Source organism: Sorex araneus, chromosome 3 (genome assembly GCF_027595985.1).
Source record: "Sorex araneus isolate mSorAra2 chromosome 3, mSorAra2.pri, whole genome shotgun sequence".
In the NCBI taxonomy this organism is placed as follows: domain Eukaryota; kingdom Metazoa; phylum Chordata; class Mammalia; order Eulipotyphla; family Soricidae; genus Sorex; species Sorex araneus.
In genome coordinates this window covers 238,430,491-238,457,479 of record NC_073304.1, presented here as the reverse complement: position 1 = coordinate 238,457,479, position 26,989 = coordinate 238,430,491, and the positions used below count along the sequence as shown (strand labels likewise).

The 26,989-nt window shown below is 65.4% G+C and overlaps 1 protein-coding gene across 1 annotated transcript in view; it reads right to left on the bottom strand.

The window, feature by feature from the left end:
* RNF213 (ring finger protein 213) overlaps positions 1-26,989 on the bottom strand; it is a 50,551-nt gene that overhangs the window by 9,762 nt on the left and 13,800 nt on the right. Inside the window, exons 17-50 of the mRNA XM_055132299.1 lie at positions 26,470-26,650; positions 25,320-25,490; positions 24,998-25,147; positions 24,000-24,634; positions 23,299-23,464; positions 22,554-22,774; positions 21,691-21,831; positions 21,447-21,611; positions 19,789-20,911; positions 19,127-19,320; positions 18,876-19,031; positions 14,783-18,394; positions 13,969-14,105; positions 13,593-13,688; positions 13,285-13,403; positions 11,032-11,157; positions 10,616-10,749; positions 10,396-10,537; positions 10,154-10,289; positions 8,622-8,813; positions 7,879-8,024; positions 7,510-7,664; positions 6,573-6,764; positions 6,140-6,321; positions 5,888-6,008; positions 3,801-3,901; positions 3,553-3,735; positions 3,058-3,227; positions 2,880-2,979; positions 1,570-1,681; positions 1,103-1,307; positions 823-1,019; positions 623-745; positions 217-306 (exon numbers count right to left, since the gene is read on the bottom strand). Of these exons, the coding sequence (XP_054988274.1) occupies positions 217-306; positions 623-745; positions 823-1,019; positions 1,103-1,307; positions 1,570-1,681; positions 2,880-2,979; positions 3,058-3,227; positions 3,553-3,735; positions 3,801-3,901; positions 5,888-6,008; positions 6,140-6,321; positions 6,573-6,764; positions 7,510-7,664; positions 7,879-8,024; positions 8,622-8,813; positions 10,154-10,289; positions 10,396-10,537; positions 10,616-10,749; positions 11,032-11,157; positions 13,285-13,403; positions 13,593-13,688; positions 13,969-14,105; positions 14,783-18,394; positions 18,876-19,031; positions 19,127-19,320; positions 19,789-20,911; positions 21,447-21,611; positions 21,691-21,831; positions 22,554-22,774; positions 23,299-23,464; positions 24,000-24,634; positions 24,998-25,147; positions 25,320-25,490; positions 26,470-26,650 (10,074 nt within the window). The remainder of the gene's footprint in view (positions 1-216; positions 307-622; positions 746-822; positions 1,020-1,102; positions 1,308-1,569; positions 1,682-2,879; positions 2,980-3,057; positions 3,228-3,552; positions 3,736-3,800; positions 3,902-5,887; positions 6,009-6,139; positions 6,322-6,572; positions 6,765-7,509; positions 7,665-7,878; positions 8,025-8,621; positions 8,814-10,153; positions 10,290-10,395; positions 10,538-10,615; positions 10,750-11,031; positions 11,158-13,284; positions 13,404-13,592; positions 13,689-13,968; positions 14,106-14,782; positions 18,395-18,875; positions 19,032-19,126; positions 19,321-19,788; positions 20,912-21,446; positions 21,612-21,690; positions 21,832-22,553; positions 22,775-23,298; positions 23,465-23,999; positions 24,635-24,997; positions 25,148-25,319; positions 25,491-26,469; positions 26,651-26,989) is intronic.

Below are 26,989 nucleotides of genomic sequence, written 5' to 3'. Positions count from 1 at the left end.
TTCCCCACCCGAGACGAGCTGGACATTGAGAGTGCGAGACACCTCCTACAGTGGCCCTCGAGCCCTGATTCTGCGAGCACTAGGCAAGAGAGCCAGGACGAGAGAGCCGGGACGTGGCTCCCCCACTGAGAAGGTGGGCAGGGACTCCCAGGCAGGCTCAGGGCTGGGCCATTCCCATGTGCCCGCCCGGGAGAGCAGAGCCCAGGCGTGACCCACCTGGAGCTCGGGCTGTTGGGCGGCGCTGACCTCTCTGAAGAGTGCCAGGAGCAGGTGGGCAGCCTGCAGGGTCCTGGCCTTCTCACGGGCCTGTGGGCGGCGGCGAGGGGCCAGCTCAGCACTGAGAGCGAGCAGGTGCGGATACGGCCCCACGCAGCGGGGAGCGGCCCTGTCCCCCACGCCCGGGTCCCGCCCGCAGGACCACCCTAGCCTTGGTTCGAGGGGCCTCCCGGCACAGCTCGGGGGCAACAGAACTCGGGCCTCAGGAGGCTCGGTCTAGGACAGGACCCCGTCCTGAAACAGGACACGGAAGGACCGATTCCAGACGCTGGGCGCCCCTGCGCACATGGGCCGGGCCTGGGGGGACGCTGTGGGCAGCGGGGGTCACCAGGCCGACCCTGCCCACCTGCAGTGCCGCCGTCACAGCCTGTAGCTGCCCGTCCAGCACGCTCTTGCCCACGGCCTCCCGGACGGCCTTGTAGTCCTCGCCGTACACCAGGAAGCCGTCCACGGGGCACAGCTGGTCCGTCTGCGGGCCCAGAGCATGGCTCAGTCCCCACAGGGTGGCTGGCAGCGCGGGGCAGCCCTCCCTCCCTCCCTGCAGACCTGCTGAGGCTGGACGCCCGCGGGCAGCACCCACTGGGCGGCCGGGCAGTGCGTGGTCAGGTGCTGCGTGGCCTCTAGGCCGTGCTGGCTGGCAAGTCTGCGCACCAGGTACACGCGGAGCCAGTCGTTCCCGGCGCGCTGGCAGAGCCGGGCCGCCTGCTGCAGGAACCGGCGCTTGCCCTGCTCGTCGGGCACCGCTGGGGGTGGAGGGGCGGCAGGTCAGTCCCGGCGGGGGTGGGGGGCTGTGGCTGACCCTGCACCCGCCAGGGAGGGGGCGCACCTGTGCCCGCCTGTGGCTCCATCAGGAGCTCGGCCGCCCGGTCCAGACACAGGCGCAGCCGCGCCAGCTCCTGCAGCCCCTCCACCGACGCCGCCCACGCAGCCCCACCGCCCTCCGCGAGGCTCTGAAGGAAACGCGTCTCCTCCCGCAGGTGCTCCGCGGCGGCAGCCGGGGAAAGGGCGCTGGTCTTCTCGTGCAGGGAGTCCTGGGAACGGGCGCCGAGGGGGGGGGGGCTGAGTCTGCAGCGAGCACCCAGGCCGCCCAGGGGCCCGGGAGACCCCAGGAGGGAGGAAGCCCACCCCATACCAGGAGTGACTCCCGGAAAGCTCGCCCCTTTCAAGGATGCCCACAGGCGGGGCCCCGCTTGGGAAGTGACCAGGGCTTCTGGCCCACCCTCGCTTTCTAGGCCTGGACGCCCCACGGAGCAGCGGGCGTCTGCTCCGGCTCGTCGGGACGTGCCAGCTTACCTCCAGGCAGTTACTGAACAGGATGTATAGCTCGGTCTTATCTTCCAGGACGAATGCTCCTTTCTCCAGCATGGACAGGTAATTCTGGAGGTAGTCTTTCACTTCATGGAAGCTACAGAAGAGATTAGGGCTCAGACCTGGAGACTCATCTGAACAGCACGGAGAGTATCCGCCATCGTCCGCCATCGATCTATGCTATCGTCCATCCACTCACCGTCCACTCATCACGCTCTGTCTATCCACACCCCCCCGCCGCACCATCCCCCACTGGCCCAGTTCCCTGCTCCCGTCCCTATGTAAACGTACCCTAGGTATATGCACATACTTGGTTTGTAATGTGAATTTTTAGTAAAAATACCTTAGTATGGGGAGACAATAGCCCACATTTCAGAACATATTTTGCAAACTTTTGGGTTTTAGAGCTCCTTTCTCTGCTCGAGATTACCGAGGACTCTGAAGAGCTTTTCCTGACGTGAATGGTTTTCAGATAAAAAGGCCTTGTGTTGGTGGGGGTGTAAGAGGGAGAAACAGCTGAACTGGCTTTCGAATAACTGAGGGGTACCACGGTCAAGCCAGCCGTGACCCTTTGTCTGGTTGGGAGAACGGGCCCCCGGGGCCTCGGAGGCCTGTCCCCATCGGCATCCTGCCCAGTCTCAGATCTGCTCTGCCAACATGGCACTCTGGTGCCGAGCCCAGTCCTGGGCAACACTGGCTGATGTTCCCGGCGCTGTGTGACTCCAGGGGGTGCTGTAAGCCTGCATGGGGCCAGGGCAGGTGGACGGGCTGTCCAGTCCCAGCAACCACCAGGAGCCGGGGGGGGGGGGGCGGTGGCCATGACTTAAACCCTAGCTCACAAAGCTCGTTTGCAAAAGCAGCACTTCCTGCCCGACATTTGGTGCTGGGCCTGCGGGCAGGTGTAGGTGCGGCACAGTGGAAGGGGTCCCTGTGCCAGGCCTACTTCAGGCCTTACTAGACCAGAGTCGGCTGAGACCACCCAGCGCTGCTCATGCTCAGGGTTACTCCTGGCTCTGCACTCGGGAATCTCTCCTAGTGGTGCTCAGGGGACCCTACGGGATGCCAGGGATGGAGCCCGAGTCGGCCGCGTGGGAGGCACCTGCCCTCCCTGCTGTCCTCTCTCCAGCCTGGCCACCCAGCTTTAGCACTGCCCTCTGCGTGCACAGAATCAGAGATCCAAGCCCCCGGGCGGTGAGAGGGGTGCCCCGCGTCCCGCCCAGAGAGCGTGCGCCTTGCCCCCGCTCACGCTGCCCCGGAAGCAGGCCCAGCAGGGGCGGCGGGCGGACCGCGGGCACCTGTACTTCAGGAGCAGCTTCAGGAGCACCGAGCGGACGACGGGGCTCTGGTCCACCACGTCGTCAAACGGGGACAGAGCCTTGGTGTGCTGGCGGCTCCCTGGGGCGGACGGGGCAGCGGGTCAGGCGGGCACCCGGTGCGTGGAGCCCGGCACGGCCACGAGGGGAGGCCGCTTACGCTGGGGCCGGTCTCGGGGCTGCGGCTTCTCCGCGAAGAGCAGCAGCAGCAGCGCCTGCACCACCTCGGCGTGTGGCGGCATGTTGTCCCGGAAGCACACGGCCGACACCAGGTCCAGGAAGAAGCCAGTGCACAGGTCCCGGAAGCGGGCGTGCTTGCGAATGGCCTCCCTGCGTGGGCCCAGGGACACCGCACCCTGTGCCAGCTGCGGGCACTCGGGGCTCGCATGCCCAGCCCTCAGCCGTGTCACCGTGCTACGACGAAGGCGCCCGTGCACCCAACTCGGCTGGGGGACGGTCATTCCTCCTCCCCCTGCCCCTCGACAGCAGCTCAGCTCACACCCAGAGCCGCTCCTGGGGGCGAGGGCCAGAGCTGCATCATGCTCAGGGGTACTCCTGCTCAGTGCTCAGGGGCCCATTCAGCGATGGGATCAAGCCTGGGCCCCTTTTCTGAACACGGAGCCTGGGGGAGGGGTTCTCGAGGGCGGAGCTTTACCTGTGCTGGGGGGACACCTGGAGCGGGACCTTGTCCGGCAGGGCGGTGACGCAGAGAGGGCAGCACTGGTTCCCAGTGGCCAGCCACGTCCGGATACATGGCTCGCAGTACACGTGGTCGCAGGGCAGGCACACGGGCTCCTGCGCGTCCCTCAGGCAGACGGGGCACGGCTGCATCCCGTACCTGGGGGCCGGCACAGTGAGCACCGGGCACGACCCCCCCCTGGCCCCCAGGCCCCGCGGCCCCACCTGCACAGGGCGCGGCCGGCCTCCTCCTTGCACGCGCACAGCGTCCGCATCACTGCCTGGAACGGCCGCGGGCGCCTGACGTCTGCATCCTCCGCCAGACACTGCGGGAACGGAAGGGTCAGCGCACGAGGGAGGGGGCACCGCGGGCAGCCCCGTGTCCACTCTGCTGCCAGACGCCAGTGTGGGCACAGCAGAGGGGCCAGGGCCAGGCCTCCTGCAGTGGGGGTGTGCGCGCCCCACACCCCCACCCGTGGGCGCTGCAGAGACGGCAGAGCCAGGCCAGCCTTCGGGCTGTGTTTCCGTGGAAACAGGCCTGTGAGGGGAACAGGCAGGAAGGCTGTGGCAGGCCCTCCAGATGCACAGGTTTCTCCAAGGGTCCTGGGGCAGCGCCCCTGGTTCGCTGTGGCTGTTTCCTCACAGGAAGAGGCTTTTCTTGGGCAACATCCAGCATGGCCCCAAACCATAACTAAATAGTTAATTAAGCGGATTAGAGAACCACTGCCTTCATGAAACTGATTGGAAATTCCGCTTTACAAATGGCCCGGTGTGAAGGTGTCCAGTGCCAAGCGGCCCCAAGGGCAGCTCCTAGAGAAGCCCGGGGTCTCACCCGGCAGTGCTCAGGGCTGACTCCTGGCTCTGTGCTCTGCCGGAATTGGGGCTGACCAGGTGCCAGGCATGCGCCCCCCGCTGTCCCGTCCCTGGCCGTTGTTTACATAGCTTCCTCTTGCCCTGCTCTCTCCACTCTCCTTCCTCCCTCCCATCCCCACCTTCCTTTCTGTCTCCACTCTCCTTCCTTCTTCCTGTCCTCTCGTCTCCTCCCTCCTCTTCATCCACGTTCTCTTAGTTCCTTGCCCTCTCGCCCTTCCTCCCCCCACCCTCCCCAGTCCTGACATCGCTGTCACTCCTTCGTCTTCCTTCCCTCCTCCTCCTCCCCCCCTCCTGTTTCCGTGTGGCCGTCGCGTGGCTACTCCACTCCGGCACCTCCCACTTGATCCCCTGGCGAGTGCCCCTGCCCTGGGCCTGCTCTCGCTGTGGCGCTGCCCTCTCCGTCTCTGCCCATCTGTGTTCTGTCTGCACTGCCCTGGCGCAGAGGGGCCCCGGTGACGCCGCTGGCCCTGCCCCCACGGGCCAGCCTGGAGCACTGCCGGGGAGTCGCGGGACTACGCCCAGGCTGTTCTCGGCCATCGGGGGCTCTAGTTCTGCCGAGTTTGCCGAGACTTTCTCTTTTCTCCGAGTTGCAGTTGCATGTTCCCAGGCCACGTTCCCCCCAGTGATCCCGGGACGGTTTTGATCTGTTGTGTAACCGGCGCAGTATTTATAGATCCGATGATCTGGTGAGATCCTCAAATTCCCAGAGTTAATCTTAGTCAGAAATGTGTTGTGGATGCCCTGTTCAATTTGATCTGTTAATTTATGACCCAATTAAAAACTGGGCCAAGGGCTGAAACGCACATTTCTCCACAGAAGGTCCCTGAACCCATGAGGAGTGAGCCCTGAGCACAGAGCCAGGAGTTGGCCCTGAGCACAGAGCCGGGAGTGGGCCCTGAGCACAGAGCCGGGAGTTGGCCCTGAGCACAGAGCCAGGAGTTGGCCCTGAGCACAGAGCCGGGAGTGAGCCTGAGCACAGAGCCGGGAGTGAGCCCTGAGCACAGAGCCAGGAGTTGGCCCTGAGCACAGAGCCGGGAGTCAGCCTGAGCACAGAGCCGGGAGTCAGCCTGAGCACAGAGCCGGGAGTCAGCCTGAGCACAGAGCCGGGAGTGAGCCCCGAGCGCCTCCGGGTGTGGCCCAAACGTCTCTGAAAGCACAGACGGCAGCTGGACCCGTGGCCCTGACCGAGTGCCGAGTCTCCTGCTGAAAGCGTGGGCGACACCACTCAGCAGCAGGGGCAAGGAGTCGCCCCAGCAGCAGCTGTCACCTGGGTCCAGGGCCCAGAGGGACTGAGACCATGTCCACCAGGGCCCAGTGGCGCCATAGCCAAAAGGTGGCACCGGCCCCTGTGCGTGTGGTCAGCACGTTCCGAGGCCCCGGCCTGTGCTGCAGCCACCCTGACCAGCACTCGGGAAGCCGGGGAGGCCGCGACCGCTCACCTTGTTGAGCTGGACGACGTACTGGGTGACCAGCTGGCTGAGCTCGGGGACTTGGCTCTGGGTGCCCAGGACCACGTGCTCCACGAAGAGGCCGAGCGAGTGGATGCGGTTCCACTGGGCCCTGTGGGAGGCGCTGCTGACTCGGGCCGTGTGGCCGTGCTCTCCTGCCAGCCCCCCGGCCGTCCCCGGGAGTGTGCGGGCAGCCCGGAGCCTGCCCAGGGTGGTGCCCACCACTGTAGGCCCCGGGCTCACCTGACTGTCCTGGCCACGTCCTGGGTGGCGGGGCCGCAGCCCTGCAGGTAGGCGTCAGAGCAGAGCAGCTCCAGGGGCGTGGAGAGGCGCGTCAGCAGCTGCAGCCAGGCCTGGGCGCTGGGCAGCAGCAGGTGCGTGCTCAGCAGCTCCACACAGGCCAGCGCTGCACAGGCGTCCAGCGTCTGCGGGCGGGGAGGCACCGTGACGGGCAGCCCAGCCCAGCCTTCCCTGGGCCCGCGCGGCCGGCAGAGGCTCAGGACAAGGGGGAGGCGCCAGGGTGCCTGTGTGCCCGCACACCACGCGCGTGTCTCTGCCTGGGGTGCCTGCGTGCCCGCGCCCCGCTCCCCACATGCGTGTCCCCGCTCCCACACGCGTGTCCCCGCTCCCACACGCGTGTCCCCGCTCCCACACGCGTGTCCCTGCCGGGCCGCACCATCTCCCCAGCCGCCGCAATGTGGGAGAGGCTCTGCAGGATCTGGGGCTGGACGGCCAGCATTCTCGAGAGGTTCTGCAGGCGTCTCCGGAAGTGCTGGTATGCGAGGTGCACCCACGGCAAGGCCAGTCCCTCCCGGGGCTGCCCTGCCCGCAGCTCCCTGATGCACGACCTCAGGGCCACCTGCAGGAACTGGGGGCACAGAGGGGTGGGGAGGGCGAGGTGGGACAGTGAAACCAGCCCTGACCCTCGCCCCAGGCACCCACTCACACAGACCCGGCAGATATGCCTGAGCCTGTCGTCCCAGGCCCGGGCAGCCACCGCGTCCCGGCCGCGTCCTGATGCCCCATTTCTAGAAACCAGGCCAGGAAGGGGGCCCAGAGCACTGCAGGGCAGAGGCAAGACGGGCCAGAGCTCTGGGGAAAACATGGGCCCAGCTGGGCCTCGGTCCCGAGCCGCCCTCCCCTGCGCAGCCTCTGGGAGACACGGGGGCACCACAGGGAAGCAGGCTAAGGGGCTGCAGCAGGGGCTGCACCCACTCCCCCTGCCACCACCTGGCCCAGAGCACAGGGGCTGAGCATCGCCAGGACGGGCGCCTGGGCCCCCAGTACTCCAGAGCGCACCTGGGGGGTCGCCCAAAGGAAACACCCAACTCTGGGGGCAAGTGACCACCCGCTGGTGGCCAGGTGTCCACAGCTGGAAGGAACTCCCAGCCTGGCAAGCCCTGTCCACCACGAGTCACTCTACCTCTTATACCAAGGTGATCTCAGGCCCCTAGCCTGCCGGCAGTGCCCTCCCACCCAGGGGGCACTGAGGGGCCCTTGCAGCCCCCACTCGAGATACCAGCGCTCACCAACACACCCGTGCCTGCACCGACATGCTAGCCCCCGCACCGACACGCGACAGGCCAGCGCCCACCATGTGCCCAGGCGCCCACCTGCAGCTCTTCCCCCGTGGACACTCTCATGGTCATCAGCAGGAAGTCCGTCGAGTAAGACTCCAGCAGCTCCTGCTGCAGCCCGTCCCCGAGCTGTGCCAGGAAGCGGCCGAGAGGCGTCTGCTGGAAGACGTGAACCAGCTTCTCCGCCAGGCCTGCGGGGCACACGGGAGCTGGCGGGAGGCGGCTGTGCCCGCTGCTGCCCCACACACCCCGGAGAAGGGGCCCAGCCGAGGGGCAGGGCCAGTGCCTTGGGGACCCGGGGAGACACGGGAACCCCACGAGACTCAGTCCCTGGGCCAGCTGGCCACCCACACCCGGCCCGTGTACGGCAGGGGTGCGGCTCTGGTGCTCTGGGCATGTGCCCACCTTGGGCACCGCTGATGTACTGCGCCTGCGCCCACAGCTCCTCCAGGTACTCCTTGATCCTCCAGCTGAAGGGCACGGCATTGGCGGCGTCTCCTGGCAGCTGCATGCAGCTCTGCACCCGCACACACGGTGTCTCGCCCCGGGCCCTGCGCCGCCATGAGGAAGCAGAGCCGGATGAGACGCCGTAGACTCCCGCCCGCCAGCTCCCCCGTGCAGGCCCCTCCGCGCCAGACCCGACTCCAGACAAGGCACTGCAGAGAGGGGCATGGGGAGGCCAGAGCCCCGTGCTCGGCGGCTGATGTGCAGCAGCACCTCCCTTCCTGTGCCTCCCCCAGGCCCAGCCTGCGTCTCTCGAAGGGCCCGAAACACCTTCCACTCCTGCAGCTCCTACTCTTTCCTCTCAGGGGCCTCCCCGCAGCGGCTGGGCCAAGGGACACTGGCCCAGCGCAGCGACGGACCGTTCAGGGCCAGGCAGCGGGCGGCACTGCCGCGCTGAGCGAAGCTCAGGGACGGAGCGTGGGCCCTGCACCTCCCCGGGGCAGCCCAGGCAGAGCTGCCGGAGTGCAGGGAGGCACATCTGGGCGGCTGCAGGGGGTGACACCTCTCGGCAGGGCTGACTGTGCCCAGGCCGCGGGCAGTGCAGGCAGCAGAAGCAGCTCCCACACGCAGTGCGGCCTGGAGGGAAGTTCGGGTCCCAGGAGCCAACGTGAACAGTCGGCCCCGCCGAGCAAGGGTCCACTGACCTGGAGTCACCCGTCACCAGAGGGATGTGCAGGAGCTTCATGTCTCTGAAGATGAACATCCAGAGCTCCCGGGCCCAGCCGGGGACTCCAGGCCTGACCAGCAGCTCCAAGTTGCTCTCTCGGTCGATGATGGCCAGGATGTCGGCCAGCAGCGGCGTCACCGCAGCCTGGACACGCTTCCAGAGAGTGAGTCTGTGAAAGGGAGCGCCCGACATCAGCCCAGTGGGGCCCGCTCCCCACACGCCGTCCCGACCCACTGCAGCTGCGGCCCTGGCCCAGAAGAGACACCCGGGCCTGCGGGCCTGCGGGCCTGAGGGGCTGCGGGTCTGTGCCACGGCCCCCACAGGTCACAACAGTCTTGCTGGGGGAAATGTCATTTACAAACTCATCTGTTGGGGCTGAAGCGACGGCACAGCGGGGTGGGATCTGTCCCGCCGTGGCTGACTGGTGTTTGGTTCCCAGAATGGACCCCCGAGCCCATCACGTGTGGCCCCACACAAACAAAAGCCACTTTGCACCGACTAGAGCACCTTCTCACACCAGACAGCATGAAACAAAGTGTACTTTCCTCAGGCTTCGTCTCATTGTCCATGGCTTGGCGGCCAACAGCTCAGGGGCAATACAGACGCCTCCATGAGCACACGAGTGAGTGTGTGTGTGTGTGCACACATTGTGCATGTTGTATGTTTCCATGTGTGCATGTGCCTGCATGTGCGTGTGTCCTGTGTCCATACACGCATCATGTGGATGTATGTGGTTGTGTGTCCACGTGTGTGGGCGTGCATGCTCATGTGCCTGTGTTCATGTATGTCCGCATGCATGTCTGTGCATGCCCATGTGCACGAGTGTGTTAGTTTGTGGTTGTCACTGTGTGTGTACAGGTGTGTGTGTGTGGACACCCAGGCACATCCCACCAGTATAAGGAGGTCACAGAGTCACAGCTACCAGTTAGTGTTATCACACAGGAACCTCCCCAGCAGCCAGGCGGCAGAGAGGGAGGGAGTGGGGGGAGTGGCACAGGCTCTGTCTGTCCGGGAGCATGGGCTCTGTCTGGAGAGGAGCATGGGCTCTGTCTGGAGAGGAGCAGCCCCTCTCCGACCCTGCAGAGACTCTGGGGCAGGCAGTGCCCTCAGAGACCAGGAGGTGCCAGGAAAGTGCCAGCCTTGGTTCCGTCCTAACGAGTGTGACTGGGGGGTGCCAGACCCCACCTGCAGATGGCCAGGCCTGGGGACCCCAGGAGAGCCCACGCAGCGTCAGCCTGGAGCACTCACCTGCTGCTCCACCCTGCACAGCCCCCTCCGCATGCCCCCTGCACACCTTTGCCGCCCCCGCAGCACTGGGCCGCTCCTCGTTTGCTTCCACCGTGAAGAAATGCAGAAGCCGAGAGAAGAACCCCACCAGCACGGCCACCTGCTCTGCGCTTGCAGGCCCTCGGGCCATCCCTCCCTGCCTCACCTCTGCCTCCCCACCGGCCCTCTTTTCCCTCCCCCCCCTCCCCGCCCTCCTCCTCCCTTCCTCCCCACTCCCCCTACCTGAAGGTTCCAGCCTCCTGCAGCGCCTCCTGGTTGGAGGCCACGCGTGCCACCCACTGGGTGGGGCTCAGGGTCAGCTCCTCCTGCTTCTTCAGAAGGTGCCACAGGCGCAGCTGGAGGACCCGCAGGAAGGAGGCTGCGAGGCAGGAGCCGTCGGGGCTGTGTCGGGTGAGGAGGGGCGCGGGGCACCCACCCAGGATGGCAGCCCGGCCCGGGAGACAGCCGTGGCGGCTGGGCCCTACCTGCCCATGGGGAGTCCTCGGTCAAGAGGCCCAGCAGGATGTTCACCCTCCGCATGCTGCGCTGGCCGCCCTCCTGGGGGTCTCGGAGGAGCCCCACCGCGCCCTGGACACAGCTGCGCAGGAGCTGGACGGTGTCGAGGACCTGCACCGGGCAGACGCACGTCAAGGCACCCCGTGGCGAGGGCGAGCGGCCCGACCCCGCCCACTGCCCCGCACCCACCTGGCCCCTGGCCCGCTGCGGCGACTCTTCCACGCTCCCCGGACTCTCCATGTCCACCTCCTCCGCCATCTCCACTGGGAGGCCAGGCTCAGTGTCCATGGCTTCCTGGGCGCCGTCCGCAGGCTCCGGCTCCACTGCCCCGGGAGCAAACACAGCGTCTGTCTGCCTGACTGTGCGCTCTGCAGAGGGCACGCGCGCCCGGGCGCCCCCACCCAGACACCTGGCGCCCACCCTGCCCCAGCCGAACGGTGGCCCCAGAAGAGGTGACAGTGCAGCACATTAGCTTCCGCCACCCTCTCTGCCCACACCCACGGCCCTCGCCGCACTGGGTGACTGGCCACGCAGCAGGGCCACAGCGTCCTCCCAGCCCCACGGTCATACCCGCTGCCCCTCCCCAGAGCTGCCCCGTCACCCACTGTCATCCTGGGGCCAGTCTTCTGGCTGAAATAGCTGGCTGAGGGCCACGTCCTGCAGCTTGGTGATGTCCGAGACCATGGCAGTGGCCCTCCGCAGGTCATCCAGATGCACTGCCCGCCACAGACCTGCGGGAGCACCAAGGGCTGAAGGAGCACCAGGGCCTGACGAGCACCCGGGCCTGTCTGGGGGAGCACCCAGTACTATGGGAGCACTGGGGTCTGTGATCATGCTCTGCTGTCGTCCATCACTTAAGCAGCAGAGTCCAGCCCGTAGGCCAATCTTCGGACGCAACCAGAGGACCAACTGGTCACCAATGACAGTGGCACGTCCAGGGCCCTGGAACCCAGTAATTAACGCAGGCAACTTTTGGGGGAATAAGCCGAGACCCTTAGTCTATGGCAGGGATGAAAAGGGGCACCTGGCTGCCTCCCTGGACTGCCGGCCCGAATCCTTCCTCTTTCTGGAAGCCACTGTCCTGTCTACTGCCAGGACAGCTGCCCTCAGGGTCAGGGACAGAGCGTCTGCCCCGAAGCTGCCTTCCAGGTCCGGCAGAAACAGGTCAAACGGGGGCATCAAGGGTGGGGGCAGGCCCTGGGCATGGGCCTGTGCCACCCACACACTCATGTCGGCAGGGGCGGGAAGCCCTGGGCCTGGCACTGCAGGTGGACACGAGCCGTGGACCATCAGAGGAGAGCAGCCCTGGGCTCAGTCTCCTCACTGGAGCTAAGAAATGTTCTTCAGTGGGGCCGGAGTGATAGCACAGTAGGTAGGGCGTTTACCTTGCACGCAGCCGACCCGGGTTCAATCCCCGGCATCCCATATGGTCCCCTAAGCACTGCCAGGAGTAACCCCTGAGCATCACTGGGTGTGACCCAAAAAGCAAAAAAAAAAAAAAAAAAAAGAAATGTTCTCCAGAGCCAGAGGGATGGCACAGTGGGGTGGGCACCTGCCTGGCAAATCCCTGACACCCCAGATGGTCTCCCAAGTACCACCAGGAGTGGCCCCTTAGCACAGCAGGGTGTGGCCCAAAACAACCCCCAGAATGTAAGTATACAGCTAGGTGTATCATCTGTAAAGGCGGCTGGCGGGTGTTGGCGCTCCCCCGGCACAGCCCTGTAACCACTGGAGGTGGCAGAGTCAGCGGGGGCCCATGCTGCAGCTGCGGAAACCTGACAGAGAGGAGGATCAGCTCGGCCACTGCCAGCCCACGCTTGGCCAGGGCCAGCGGGCATCTCTGGGACGCCCGGGCAATCAGCTCCGGTGTCAGCGACCCTCCTGCTCAGCCTTGCCTCTGCCTCAGAGCACAGAGGAAGAAGCTCTGGCCGCTTCTTCCCAGTCACGACAGCCCGTGCCGCCTCTGCCACGTGTTCGCCCGTGCCCGTAGGACATCCCCTCAGACTCTCGTACCCGCTGCCCCTCCTCATACACTGTCTTGGGACGCTGAGTCTGTGGCCCCGCGGGCCACTTCGTCCTGGCCGCGCTACGCCCTCGTGCCCCATGTTGCTGGGACCGTCCACGTCCTCGGGGCCCGTAGCTGCAGGACGGCTACAGATGGGCACGTCCACGGCCAGAAACAGGCTGTCGCTCACATGCGATGCCGGAGCACAGGAGGCGTGTACGGAAACATTGAAGTTTCTATGATTGAAAATTATTTTTGGCTTTGGGCCATACTGGGCAGTGCTCAGGGCTCAGTCCTGGTGATGCCAGGGAGGGCGGCCGGGTTTGGCACGGGCAAGGCGAGCACCGTGGCCCTGGCGTGCTCTCTCCTCCAACACTATCCCTTTCTCTCCTAGGATTGTCCCTGTGATGTTTCAGCTTCTTATTTCTATATATTTAGATGGGTACCCAAAACAAGTTAAAAAATGTTTTTAAAACTATAGTGGGAAAGAGGACTGGAGCAATAGCACAGCGGGGAGGGCGTTTGCCTTGTACTCAGCCAACCCGGGTTCGATTCCCAGCATCCCATATGGTCCCCCGAGCACTGTCGGGAGGAATTCCTGAGTGCAGAGCCAGGAGTAACCCCTCTGTATTTTCGGGTGTGACCCAAAAAGCAAAAAATAAAAATAAATAAGTAAATAAAAACTACAGGGGGGAAAAAGAGGAAAAAGAAAAAGAGGGAGAAAAATCTCTGCGGCCAAACCAAGGTATGTCGGTTCCACTGTTTGCATGGTCGGGTTCAGCAGTGTTCCCCCACCCAGGACGCTCAGGGCTGACCGGGGCATGCTATAAGCACCAGGGCCCGTGGCACTCACCACCCTGAAACCCCACGTAGCAGGAACTGGCCCCCATGCGGGACAGCTTGGTGATGAAATAGACCAGCACGTGGCCCTGGGTCCCTGGCAGCTCGCCGACCTCGTTCATGACTGTGAACCTAGCGGAAAAGAAGCAGAAGGTTCATGGCCAGGCGGTCAGCGGGTGGGGGCAGAGCCCAGGGAGCGGGCAGGGTCCCCGCTGAGCTGCCCTCCCGCTCCCCGCAGTCCTCTGCAGCGTGCAGGAACCAGGCCGGGGTCTCTGTGCCACTACACCCGGGGCGCGGTCCTTGAACAGCGCTAGGCCGTACTTGGCGGCGGCCAGGAGCTGGGCGCTGTGCAGGGCCTCCTGGAAGTCCGTCTGGATGATGAGGATGGTGTGCTGGGCCCCGGAGCACAGGCAGGCGCTGTGGGCAGGAGCGACCCGTGAGCACGACGGGAACCTGGGGGCGGGCACCCCCCACAGCCCTGCCCGGTGCCCCCAGGAGAACGGCCAGAGGCCGGGGAGACACCAGGAGTCGAGGTCTCCGCGCGACATCGCCCAGACACAGTACGAGGACAGCACCGGGACACGGGCACCAACCGGGCCAGCAGGGGCCCTCACCACCCTTCTCTGAGGGAGCACCAGGGGCCAAGCTCAGAGCTCACCACCCTCCTCTGAGGGAGAAGCACTGGGGCCAAGCTCACCGCACTTCTTTGAGGAAGGAGCACTCGGTGTCAAACAGCTGCAGGGACAGGAGCTGGATCCTCGGGGCCCAGTCCTGGACCTCAGACGCCAGCTCTGCCAGGTCATGGCTGGTCAGCAGCCTAGAGAACGTGGTCACCTGCGGGGCCACGCGAGGTTACAGCGGCCAGACCCCTGACCCCAACTGCATACACACACATACACGCACACACATGGACACACACACTGACGCATGCATATACAAACGGACACATACAATACATATTCCTAATCACACACACATACACATACATACGCTATCACACACACCAATACACTACACAAACACATACTGGACGTACTGACACATATACTACACATACCTATACTGACACACATGCACACACCCACAATATACACACATGCACTCACACTCACTAACATACACACATGCATACACTTACACACATGCACACACAAACATACACACAAGCACACCCACATACATCCACTCATGCATGTACATACCCATACACATGAATATACAATGTGTAGCAGTCACACCCTCACATCGACATACATGCATAGTATGCAGCAGTCACACACATGCACACACCCAGACTCACTAACATACATGCATGTGCACACGCCTGTACACATTAGTATGCATGCATACACTCACACACTGACACCTGGGGCAGACCCTGGCCCGTCCCTGCCCAGCACCTGCCGTGGGGTCCCACTGTTGGTGCCGAGTGCATGAGCCACCCCCACCCGTGTGGAGCAGACGCGAGCCCACACGGATCCCCGGCACAGGGCTCTGGGTCTGGGCCGCACCTCAGTGAGGACCGTGGGGCGCGCGGGGTCCAGGGCCAGCAGCTGCGCCTGCAGGAGGCTGGCCAAGGAGTCGTGCTGCTGCCTCTCGTAGTACTCGCGTGCCAAGTCCTTGGCGGCAAAGCTGTCCAGGGACGACGTGGGCAGCCGCACCACGGCGTCGGGCGTGGCACTGTCCAGCAGCACCAGCCTGGCAGCCTCACACACCCGCCAGCAGAGGTCGTCGTCGTCAGAGGTGCGCACCCCCAGCTGCTCGGCCACCTGCAGCACCACGGCAGCGCACGCGTCCGCGTGGAAGCCCACGAAGACATCCGAGGGGCTGTACTGCGGCCCGGCCCGCTGCTCCGAGGGCACGTGGGCGAAGTCGAGGGCCCAGCGCTGCAGCTCCTCGGCCACGCGTCGCTGCCAGGCCTCCAGCACCGTGTGCAGGTCCAGGTAGTGCTTCTCCAGGCGGTTGATGAGCGGGATGGGGAAGAGCCGGTACACGACCTCCTTCTCCTCGATGACCACCAGGCGGAAGTCAGGATGCACGCGGCACTTGACACGGTGCGTGCCCAGCCCCAGGTCCACGTACTTCTGCCCGCCCAGGTGCACGTAGTACTGGTTGAGCGCGTCGTACAGGCTCTCGTAGAGGTTCTGCAGGTTGAGCAGCAGCACCGTGCGGCCTGTCTCCATGCACACCTTCACACGGTTGATGTTCCGGCAGATCTGGCTGTACTCCTGGTCCCGTGGGAAGCTGGAGCCGAACAGGATCTCGGCCCGGTGCTCACGGAACACGCCCTGCTGCAGGATGGGGAGGGCTGCGTAGTTGCGGGTGAGCACCAGCAGGTAACGCGCGTCCGGCTCATCCACGCTGCTCCCTGCCACCCGCTTCGGGCCCAGCACATTCTCGCGGATCATCTGCATGGTGCTGATGTCGGTAGCGTGCCCAGCCAGGGGCAGCTGTGCGCGGAACAGCCCCAGGGCGTCGACGTCGTCCTTGCCGCTGAAGTTCCGGAGCACGGCGCGCGTGATCTCCTGCGGCAAGGTCTCCTGGTTGGCCGCCCTGGCCGCGGCAAAGACCATCTTGATGAGGCTGTAGTAGTCACGGAGCCCAAAGAATTCTCTGTCCTGCGCCCGGCACACCTGCTCGTAGGCCCGGGCAAAGTGAGGGAAATAGCCCTGGATTTTGCCCTGCACCAGCCGATCGGAGGAGCAGATGCCCTGGGCACTGTCCACCAGCTCCTCCTCAGAGGGCCTCCCTCGGGACACGGACAGGCCCCGGTTCATCTTGGCGGGGTCCAGGGCCCAGTTGGAGATGCCGATGAAGCCCACCTTCTTGTGGGGCGCAGGTGCGTCCTCGATGCAGCCATCCTCCAGCAGCGGGTGCAGGGCCTTCAGGGGCATGGTGGGCGAGTCCTCGGCCAGCCCCACCTCGTCCAGTACCACCACCGCCACATAGCGGCGCAGGTCCTTGCCCTGCTGGAAGCGGGCGCACTGGCGGAAGGTGCCCACGATGCCCTGCGGGGTGGAGTGCGGGCTGCACTGGAAGGACACCAGGTGCGCCTGCTTCAGGCCGCGGAAGAGCTCGGACGGGGCTGCCGGGCCCTGCATGGCGTCGGCCACGATGGCCTTGGCCAACGACTTGGAGCTGCCGGGCTTGCCCACCAGGAAGAGTGGGATCTTCAGCTCGATGCAGAGCACCATCATGAACACGTTCTCCTTCAGGGCCAGGTTCTTGGCGATGGTCTTCCGCAGGTCCAGGCCTTCCAGGAACAGGTCCTGCACGCGGCCAATCTCCTGCAGGACGGCCCTGCTGCTGTCGTATGGGGCGGGGAGCAGGCGGCACACGGCCCTCCAGTACGGCTCCTTCTCCTCCAGGCCGGCGTGGTAGCACACAGCCATGGCCAGCACCAGTGACCAGATCACGGGGTCCCTGCCGGGGGTGCCGGCCTTGTCGCCCGTCCTGCACGAGGAGGGCTTGAAGGCCTCGAGGCGCCACAGCAGCTCCTGGCTGTGCTGCAGGAACCACGTGAAGACCCGCCCGCAGCGCTCCACGTCCCGGAGGCTCACGCAGCCGTGTCCGCCTGCGGGGCTGCGCCGGAAGGCCTGTGAGGCCGACAGCACGTTGGTGATGACCCTCATCTGCAGCTCGCCAAGCGCAACGGACTCAGCCAGCTGCCGCACAATCTGCCGGATGTAGAGCTTCTCCGTGGCTTCCTGCAGCTGCCCAAAGTCCCACACCAGGGGGACGAGGCTGGGCGGCAGTGCGTGCACACGGTAGACCAGCTGCCGCAGCGGCACAGAGCCCAGCTTCTCAGCCGTCTCCTCGGCACGCACCCGGTAGCCCAAGCCCGCTGACTCCAGGCGCTCGATCGTCTCCTGAGTGTGCTTCCGGTAGGGGTTGCAGGCGGCGATGATGTGCAAGCCAGAGTTGGGGGCCAAGGGCCAGCCGTCCACCATGCGGTCACACAGGACCTCCTTGATGCAGCTGATGGCCTCCGAGGTGTTGGCCTCGTCCAGGAACAGGATGGTGTCCAGCTGGTGCGTGCGCTTGTTGTGCAGTGCCAGGGCCTGCGCCTGGCGGACGTGCTCGTGGATCATGCCAGCCGTGGTGCCCCCGTGCACCTTGACCAGCCGCAGCGTCTCGGCGTCTGCCCCGCCGCGCCGCAGCTCGCTCAGGAACCTGACCAGCCTGGTCTTCCCGCAGCCCGTCTCCCCCATGATGATGACCGGGATGCCGCAGCGGAAGCGCATCTCGATGGCCAGGATCTTCAGCATGTTGTCGGTGGTCAGCTCGTATGTCTCGTCGGGGTCGCTGGCCCACGGGATGCCCAAGGCCAGGCCGAGCCGCACCAGCTTCTCGTGTCTGGGCAGCTCGTCGAAGTCCAGGTTGAAGGGCACGCGCTGGCTCTGCAGCCCCCGGAGCAGACGCTGGTTCATGATGGCCCTCTTGAGGACGTTCCCCGTCCGTGGGTCGACAGCGTCCACGCTGCCGTCATGGTTGGTGCGGACGTGGAAGCCGATGAAGGTCATGGTGATGCGGTCGTTGTTGAAGAAGGCGTAGGGGTGCGGCTCTGCCTCCCAGCGCTTCCGCAGAGAGAAGGGGGCCAGGTCCTCCTCCCGGACGCCCTCCAGGGACGCGCCGTGCTGGCCGGGGCTCTGGTCGGACGACTGGAGGGTGGGGGTGGCGAAGTCCCGGGCCATGAGAATCATGAAGGTCACCACGAAGTCCTTGAAGCCCCTCAGCGTGTCCCCCGTGACGTTGAGGTCACAGAAGAGCGAGTGCTCGCAGTCCCGGAGCTGGACGTTGAGGAACTGCACAAAGTTGCGCAGCTCGGCCCACGAGGGGTTGGCCAGGCCGCAGTGGATGAGCAGGAGCTGCAGGCACTGGCCGGGGGAGCCCTCCACCGTGCCCGCCACGTACTGGAAGTTGTCCAGGCTCTGCCTGTGGAAGAAGCGGCTGAGGTACTGGTAAGGTCTCTGGAACGTCTCACTGCGGAACTCGGCCACGTCCATGCCGGGCTCCCTGGGGCTGCTCTCCGGACTCGGCTCCACGGCCATCACGTCCTTGGGCGGCCTGCAGGTGACCTTGGGGAAGACGTCCAGGAAGAGGGTCTGGGGCGCCCCTGTGTTCTGCAAAGGCACATGAAGAAAATCATCTCTCGGCCACCTGCACTTTCATTATTACCACGGTCTGTCCACAGGCTGGGGATGGAACCCAGACTCACACTCGTGGGCCACCAGGAGAAGGTCAGACCCCATGCGTGCAGGCGGCCCTGACGGTCATGAGGGAAGGAGGGAACAGGGAGTAGGGGAAAAGGGGAGGAAGAGAGGAAGGAGGAGGGAGGAAGGAAGGAGAAAGACGTGAGGAAAGAAGGAAGGAAGGAGGAAGAAGTGAGGGAGGAAGGAGGGAGGGAGGAGGCGGCAGGGGACAGGGAGGCGGGGATGCAGCCCTGGGACTTCAGTCCCCTCTCAGCTGACCCAGGAGCAGGACACATGCCCACGGGAGTGGTCTACCCTGGGGTCCGGCTGGCCCTCGCCCAGCCGAGGGCCCCCCACTAAGCAAGCCGAAGAGCAGCCGGACACGGCCCCGCTCTGTGCCTGGGCCTCGCACCTGCCGCGCCAGCTGCTGTCCTAGGGCCGCCGGGCCCTCCAGGATCTCCACTACGTAGAGGTGCCGCGGGTTTCGCAGCCACATTTTTCCTGTGGCGTCCGACAGGCAGCGCAGGACGAGGAGCTTGAAGAGGAATTCCTCCGTGCCCTCCAGCACCTAGGCCCAGAGGTGAGGCTCCAGCACACGGCTGTACACGCGGCCGTGGGCATGGCCACCCCGCCCGTCCACCCTCCATGGGTATGGGCACTCACGGCCGAGGTCACATCCAAGTGCACCAGCATGGGCCCCTGCTGGTAGCGGGCATCCTGGAAGGGCAGGAGTGTGGCCAGCACGCGGGGCTCGTCCACCCGGCGCCCAGTCAGCCGGACGACCTTCATGGGCACATCTGTGTCCCCTGCCTCCCGCCGCAGCTGCTCATACAGTCTCCTCACGTACAGAGACTTTCCTGCCGAGGGGCCGGGAGGGGCGCAGTGAGGGCTGGGCACGGGCTCCAAACGCCACCTCCAAACCCAACGGAATCAAGATTCTGGCACCTTCCCGGGAGCAGCGGTTGCCCCTTTGCTCACTGCCCACCACCCACTAGGACACTGACGGGGTCTACAGACGTGGACTCGCGGCCATGGCTCAGCAGGGAGGGTGCTGGCCTTGCACACGGCCAACCCGAGTTCAACCCTGGCACCCCACACAGTCTGCTGGTGCCCCAGGAGTGATCCCTGAGTGCAGAGCCAGGAGTCAGCCCTGAGCACCAACAGTGGACAGCGGCCTGGGTGGCCGGGTCTGAACGGGGGAGAGAGGGGGGCCTTTGTGGTCCGACTTCAGCCTCCTCCGACTCAGTTTCCCCTGGAGAAGAGCCGCAGCTCGGTGCCCGTGCCCTGGGGAAGGCCCCCCCCCCCCCAGCCTGCGGGGGCTTTACCGACTCCAGCGCGATGCGAGGTCACCAGGCCGACGCAGGTGCCACTGTGGAAGACAGCGGGCGTGTGCGCGGGCACCTGGAGCTGGCGTGCCAGGTAGGCCTGTAGGGCGGGCAGCGGCTGCCGGGGCGTGACGAGGGCCTTGTCGCGGCCGAAGGCGGCAGGCAGGTAGCTGTGCTCGTGCTGGTCGTCGCACAGCAGCACCAGCTGGAAGTCCTCGCGGTGCGGGCGCGAGCACAGCTGCTGGAAGAGCATCTCGGCCCGGCGGCTCACCTCGAAGCTCAGCCGGTCGGCGAAGAGCAGCGCGTAGAGGCCGCGGCCCGGGGCGCCGGGCGCCAGGCAGCGGCGCAGCAGCAGCTCCACGTCCTCAAAGGGGGTGTCGGGGCCGCAGAGCAGCACCTCGTCGGAGGAGGGCAGGGGCTGCTCGGGGCTGTGCATGTACACGGCCAGCGCGGCCAGCAGCACCTCGGCCCGGCCGCACAGGACCAGGTTGGGGCAGCCCGCCTGCAGGCCGGGGGGCAGCGCCCGCTGCACGGGTGACCTGCCTCGGCTGGCCAGTGCCGCCAGGCAGCGGCCCAGGGCGTCCAGGGACAGGCCAGAGGGTGGGATGGCGCCCCCCACGGACTGCTCCAGGAGCCCCCGCAGCCGGGCCACCAAGCCGGCCTCGGGTGGGAGCTTGCCCAGGGCCGGGCCCCGGGGGTACAAGGCCGACTGGCCCCCGAGCCCTGCGCAGGCCCTGGCGACGTCCCCGGGGGTGCAGCCGTCGCAAAGGAAGGCGAGCAGGGTGAGTGCGGCCGCGCTGGGCGGCTGCCGGCGCAGCTCCGAGCCCAGCAGCACCAGCTGCTCGGCCGTGTAGAAGTTGAGGTGGAAGTGCCGGGCCCGCTGCTCGGCCACGAAGTCCTGCCAGCGCTCCAGAAAGGCCTCCAGCTCCCGGCACACGCCCGCCAGCAGCCCCGCCACCGGCCCTCGGCCCTCCAGCTCGCCCAGCCCCGCGCCGAAGTCCAGGAGCACAGCGCCCTCGCCGACACCACAGTGCACCTCGGCCCTCCAGGCCCGGAAGAGCGTGTGGCCGGCGCCGTGCAGCTGCGTGAACGCGGCCACCAGCCTCTCCACATTGCTGAACACCTGCCAAGGGACACACATGGCCGGGCAGTTCGCGGGGGCATCCTGGGGCCACACTCAGGCCGGGCGTGGCCCAAGGGTCAGAGCAGGGGGAGGGGAGGCCTGACATCCACCCACTGCACCACGAGGGCCCTGGATCTGCGCTCGAGGGTTCTGGCCAAGCTGCGGGCTCCCGATTCTGTGCTCAGAAATGGCCCCCGGCACTGCTTGGGACACTGCATGTGGGCCCTGCTGGCAGCTCTCAGGACCCACCGTCAAAAGCTGCTGTTGGTTGTTTCTGAGACACTCCTGGCTCTGTGCTCAGGGCTCACTCCTAGCTCTGTGCTCAGGGCTGACTCTCAGCTTTGTGCTCAGGGCTCACTCCTGGCGGGGCTCAGGGGACCATATGGGGTGCTGGGGATGGAACCCGGGCCAGCCGTGCACAAGGCAAGCGCCCTCCCGGCTCTGCTATCGCTCCAGTCCCACCACTGAAGAAGCTCCTTCCAGAACCTCCCATCACCCCTCTGTGTCCCTGGAGTTGGAGTGCAGCCCCTCGCACCTCGGAGAACAGCTCCACCTCGGTGGCCCCGTGCTCCTTCAGCCCCGACAGCAGCATCAGCTTGTTCAGGAGCTCCCTGAGCTCCTCCAGGGAGCACTCCCGCTCCTCCTCCCGCTCTCCGTGGCTCTCACGCACGAACAAGCGCACCGCGGTGTCAGGGGAGATCTGCGGAGAGGCCAATCAGAGGCCACCTCGCGGGAAGACCCCCGTCCCCACACCCAGAGCCCCGCCCGCTGCCACTCACCTCCCGGCCGTCAGCAGGCGCCTCGATCACATACACGCCCTTGCTGTTGATGGCCATGGCCAGCGACAGGGACGAGAGCTCCACTGAGCCGTGGCTCTCCCTGACCGTCTTCAGCCAGTCCAGGTTCCGCGCTGAGTCCCCCTGTGGGCAGGGTGCGGGGCGGGGGCCTGGTGAGCCTCTCCCCGGCTCCCCCCAGTCCTCAGACAACCCCCGGATGGTCTTGCTGCTCTTGCAAAGGGCTAAGCACTGGCCAGCAGGGGGTGGGGACAGGGCCGGCACAGGCTGGTCCCTCTGGAGACCCTCCATGTCCCAGGCGCCTCCCGGCGGTGCTGCCCCTCGGGGGCCCCAAGGAATGAAGGGAAGAGGCCCTGGCTCAGGCCTGGGGGCTGAGAGATCATCAGGGTGAAGGTGCTGGCCTTACATGTAGCCAACCCGGGTTCAACTCCCAGCACCATCCTGGGCACCAACAGGAGTGACCCCTGGGCACAGCTGGGTGTGGCCGTCCTCTAAAATTTTTTAATTTTTTGTCTCTGTAGCTTCTCGGCAACACCGTTGAGTTGCATCTGTCAGGGCCCACGCAGTAGGCTGCCGACCCTGGGGTCACTCCCGGCAGTGATTGGGGGCTGGGGACAGAGCCTGGGGCAGCCACGTGCCGGGCACGCGTCTCAAGCCCAGCCGATACCAGTCGGGCAGGAAGCGAAGGCTGCTGCAGCCTCAGGCACAGCTGTGCACTAACAGAGATGCCAACGCGGCACGGCGCCCCTCCTGCCCTCGGCCAGGACAGCGCAGGGAGCGCGTCTCAATGCCACCCGCAGGCCAGCTCCCCGGCAAGCCCCTCCCGAAGCCCTGGAAATGGCACATACCAGCTTCCGGGGCAGGTGATGGTCACTCTCCAGTGCCTTCCACACCTCCTTCAGCTGCTCCATGAACTCCAGGAAGCCGGCGCCCGGCTCCAGCTTGAAGAGCAGCGAGGCATAGCCCAGCACAGCATCGTGGAAGCAGGCCACGCGGTCCACATCAAGGTCGTTCTCCCCGGCCGAGATGGACGCCAGGTCCACAAACACCTTCAGGTCCGGGACACCACCTGGGAGGGGGAGGAGCAGAGTCAGGGTTCCAGCTCCTTCTGGGCCCCCCCTCTGCTGGGTCAGGACTGACCCCAGGCCCCGCTGACTAACCCACAGCCACACCCTCTTCTGCAGAATAAGCAGCTGAGGTCCAAGGACTGACCACTGTAATTGGAGACCAGAGGCCAGGCCGTGGGACGAGGGGGAGGCCGCTAGCCTCTCATGCAGACAGACCAAGGCACCCCATGTGGTTCCCTGAGCCCCGCCAGGAGTGACTCCTGAGCACAGAGCCAGGAGTCAGCCCTGAGCACTGCTGAGTGTAGCCCCCCCAAAATGAATCTTACTATTGAGAGTGTGGCCCGCCCCTGCCCCCCGCCCCACCCCTATGGGGATCGCACAGGCGGGAGGCTGGAATCTGCAGCCCGCTCAGTTGTGGTGAGACGTCGCAGGCAGAAGCCTGTCGGCCGCAGCCCCAGCCAAGGAGACCACCTGCCATCAGGCCAACGTGACGCCAGAGCGCAGCCCAGCTCGAACGGGGCGTCACCTTCCAGCGCGTCCTTGACCCAGCTGACGAACTCCTTCCTGAGACTCAGCTCCTGCAGGCACTGGTGCTGGGGCTCAGTCATGCCCTGGAGCAGCCCCCGGGCCCGGATGAACTGGCGGTTCATCTCCTTCAGCTTCTTGTGGCGGAACTCAGCAAAGTTGTCCGTCTGCAGGACAGTGAGGCATGTCTGAGCCCTTGGACAGGACGTGCAGACCGGCCAGCACTGGGCCCCCTGGACATGGACCCCACTCCTGCAACCCCTCCCACCTCAGCCACGCCATGGGGGCTCCTGCATCCAGAGCTCGACCCGGCTGTCCCGCAGAGCTCCTGAGCACCAGAAACAGAGCAAAGGGCCATCGCCCGCGCCACGGGCTTTGCCCAGAATTCTGTTTGGTTCCTTTTACATCTGCTCTTGGCTTTGGGGGTGGCACCCAGCAATGCTTTGGCCTTACTCCTGAGTCTGCTCAGGGACCATTCCTGGCAGTGCCGGGGGCTGAATTGGGCCGGCTGCGTGCGAGGCCAGCGCCCTCCCCACTGTCCTAGCACCGGCCCCTGGGGCCCCTGATCTGACCTTCAGTAAAAGCACCTCCTTTCCTGAGGCACCGAGATGCCAAACCCTGGGCAAAGTGGGGTGCGTGGAGGTGCCAGGATGCCAGATGCCAGGCTCTTGGGTGATGCCACGGGGACCTAGAATCACTCACGAAATTCAGCAGGGTCTGCAGAACGCTGAAGTCGCCGGTCAGGCCCAGGCAGTCCTTGACCTTGAGGATGACCTGGGCCGAGTGGACGGCCTGGTGCAGGTGCTGGGACTCTCGGATTTGCTCCACCCGCTCTGGGACCCAGTGCCCGGGGTCCGAGCTGTCTAGGACACACATGAGTTTGAGGTCGCTGGCCAGGTCGGTGTACTTGTCCCTGAAGTCTTGGAAGATGTGGTGGACATCCCCAAAGGTGACCTCGCCTGACTTCAGGTCCTGGTAGAGTTTCTGGAACTTTTCACGGCAGGGCTGATACAAGAAGTCACAGGCCCCCTCCAGCTGGAGGACAAGTGTCGACTCCTCCTCCTTCTCATCCTCGTCCTCGTCCTCATCCTCGTCCTCGTCCTCGAACTGGTCGTGCAGCTCAGCTGCGACGTCTCTCCAGAAAGTGTGGAACACGTGACTGTCCCTGAGCAGGTGCATCTCGGCGGCCATGTCCTGGACGCGGCTGCTCAGGCAGAAATGCTTGGTGCCCGTGGGGCCCACAGGCTCGGTGGAGGCCTGAGTCACCACCACCAAGCTCAGCAGCTGGCGCTCACTGAGGTCCTCCCTATGTCTCTCTTCAAGGTCACTGACGTCCACTGCAGGGGGACACTGTGTCAGCCTGGCGACAGCCCTCACCCTGCTGAGCCCTGCCGCCTGTCGCCCAGATACTTCTGCAGAGATAGAACTAGCAGAGAGCGCGAGCAGCAGAGGGCAGGGGTGAGGAGAAACAGGGAGTGGGAGGTCCGTGGGGCGTGGCCTAAAGCAGGGCAGCGGCCGCCAGGGAGCTAGGGCTGGGGAGAGGTGAGCAGCAGAGTGGGAGGGCAGCTGGACGGTCAAGAGTTCTGGGGCTCCTGGGAGGTGCCAGGTGGCGGGGAGGGGGAAGGGGGGAGAAGGAGAGGGACCCCCCTCATCCTCAGCCGGGTCGGGGAGGGAGGTGGGCAGGGAAGGGGCCAGCTCACCTTCGACCAGAGACTGCACCTCGGCGCACAGCTGCAGGAGGCTGCCCATGCGGGCCCGCTCCTCCTCCAGGAGCCGGAGCTCGGCCCGTCGCCACCGCAGCACCGACTGCAGGTCTGGCAGCTGCTCCTGGCCCGTGGGCAGCTTCCTCTCTGAGAGGAGAAGAGTGTGTGAGGGACATGCCGGCGCCCGGCTCCTGGGCAGCCCCGGTCACAGCTCCTGGTGCCAGGCAGGATGCAGGGCCGTGGACTGGGCGCTCAGAGCCAGGGCAGCGAGTGGCCGACCCCGTCCCCGGGAGCCACCACCCCTCCTGCGCGTGCGTACGTATCTGCCAGATGTCCAGGAACCGCGCCTCGTGCTGAAGGGTCAGCTCCAGCTGCGCGAGCCTGATGGCCCCGGACCTGAGGTCGCTGACAGTCCTGCTCAACACGGATCTGGCCGTGGCCATCAGCTTCCCGGCCTCGCTGGAGATGTTCCTGAGGGTGTCCCCAGAGTCTGTGTGGGGAGGAGCAGCGTGAGGACAGGGATGCGGCCCCGCGACGCCCCCGCCACCTGCCCGGTGCCAGCTCTCATCCAGCCGCAGCACCTCTGGGCTTCCTGCGAGCCCCAATAGTCCTGGGGCAGCGGGCGGCACTGGGCACTGTGCAAGGAGGCAAGGCCGGGAACGGCATCTCAGGGCCGGCAGAGCCAACTGAGATGCTGGGCCTTCCTCTCCGTGCTCTGAGGTCGGCGACAGGACCATGAGCGCCATCCCCAATGCCCGCCCCCATGACATGAAGGCAATGTCCGCACACAGGCTGGGCACAAGAGGGCATCCTAATGGGCCCCCACGAACTCTGGGGGAAGGTGAGGCTGGAGCAGAGGTGATGGACAGACCGTGATGGATGCAGGGAGGACCAGGCTGGGGCAGGGAGACAGCGCGACCATGTCAGCGCTCAGCCCCAAGGATGGGCAGGAAGTCCAGCTATGAGGGACCACAGTGACCGCACCTCACCGGGACAGTAGGAGGGACTCTGGGGAGGAGGGATCAGTGCAGCTGTGGTAAATGTCTGCTCAACTCTCCGATAACAGCAAAAACGCTTATAAAGAAGGTCTATTCACTTGTTCTTGTTTGGGGCCACACTCAGGGGTGCTGGGGGTCACTGCGGGAGCTGTTGGGGCTCTCTGCAGTGCCAGGAGGGGTGTCCTATCTACAGATCTGTGGCCGTCCTTGTCCCACCCCTGCTTGGGCCGACGTGGCCCCTGGGGGCACCGCCCACCGCCCACTGGCTGATCCCCGCAGCCCCATATTCCTGAGACCCGGGTCACCCCCCGCTGAGGCCCAACCTGGTGCTTTTTTTTCCTTTAAATATTTGAGCCACAAAGTCTGGCGATGCTCAGGACTTACTCCTGGCTCTGCTCTCATGTCCCTCCTAGTGGGCCCGGGGACTGACCCTGGGTCGGCTGTGTGCAAGGTGGCGCCCTCCCGGCATACCGAGCAGCCTGAAGACGTGCAGGGCATCCGGGAAGGTGAGCAGGTGCTTCAGAACCTTGTCCGGCTCCTCAGTGGCGGTGCCCTGGCACCGGGGCCAGGACGCTGTGACCACGGCTGACAGCAGCGTGTTGAGTTTGTGATGGTCCCGACACGACAGCCCATCCAGCACGCTGGCCTGGGACTGCAGGACACATGGGCTCAGGGTGGGCACAGGCCCCACAGTGTCTCACAGTGAGCAGCAGAGAACCCCGAACCCAGAGCCCAGACTCAGTGTGTGAGGGGCCTCCCGGGGTACTCGGGCCCGGGGTCACTCCTGGCAACACTTGGCCACTGGCTGGCAGGTGGCTCAATGTAGAGCCAAGGGTGAGGGGCGGCCAAAAGACAGGCAGCGACACAACCCACACACACACAACCTACACACAGATACAACAGACACACAACAGACACATAACACAACATACATAGATGCACACAAAACACAGAGACACATACAAACACACACAACACAAAATGCACACAA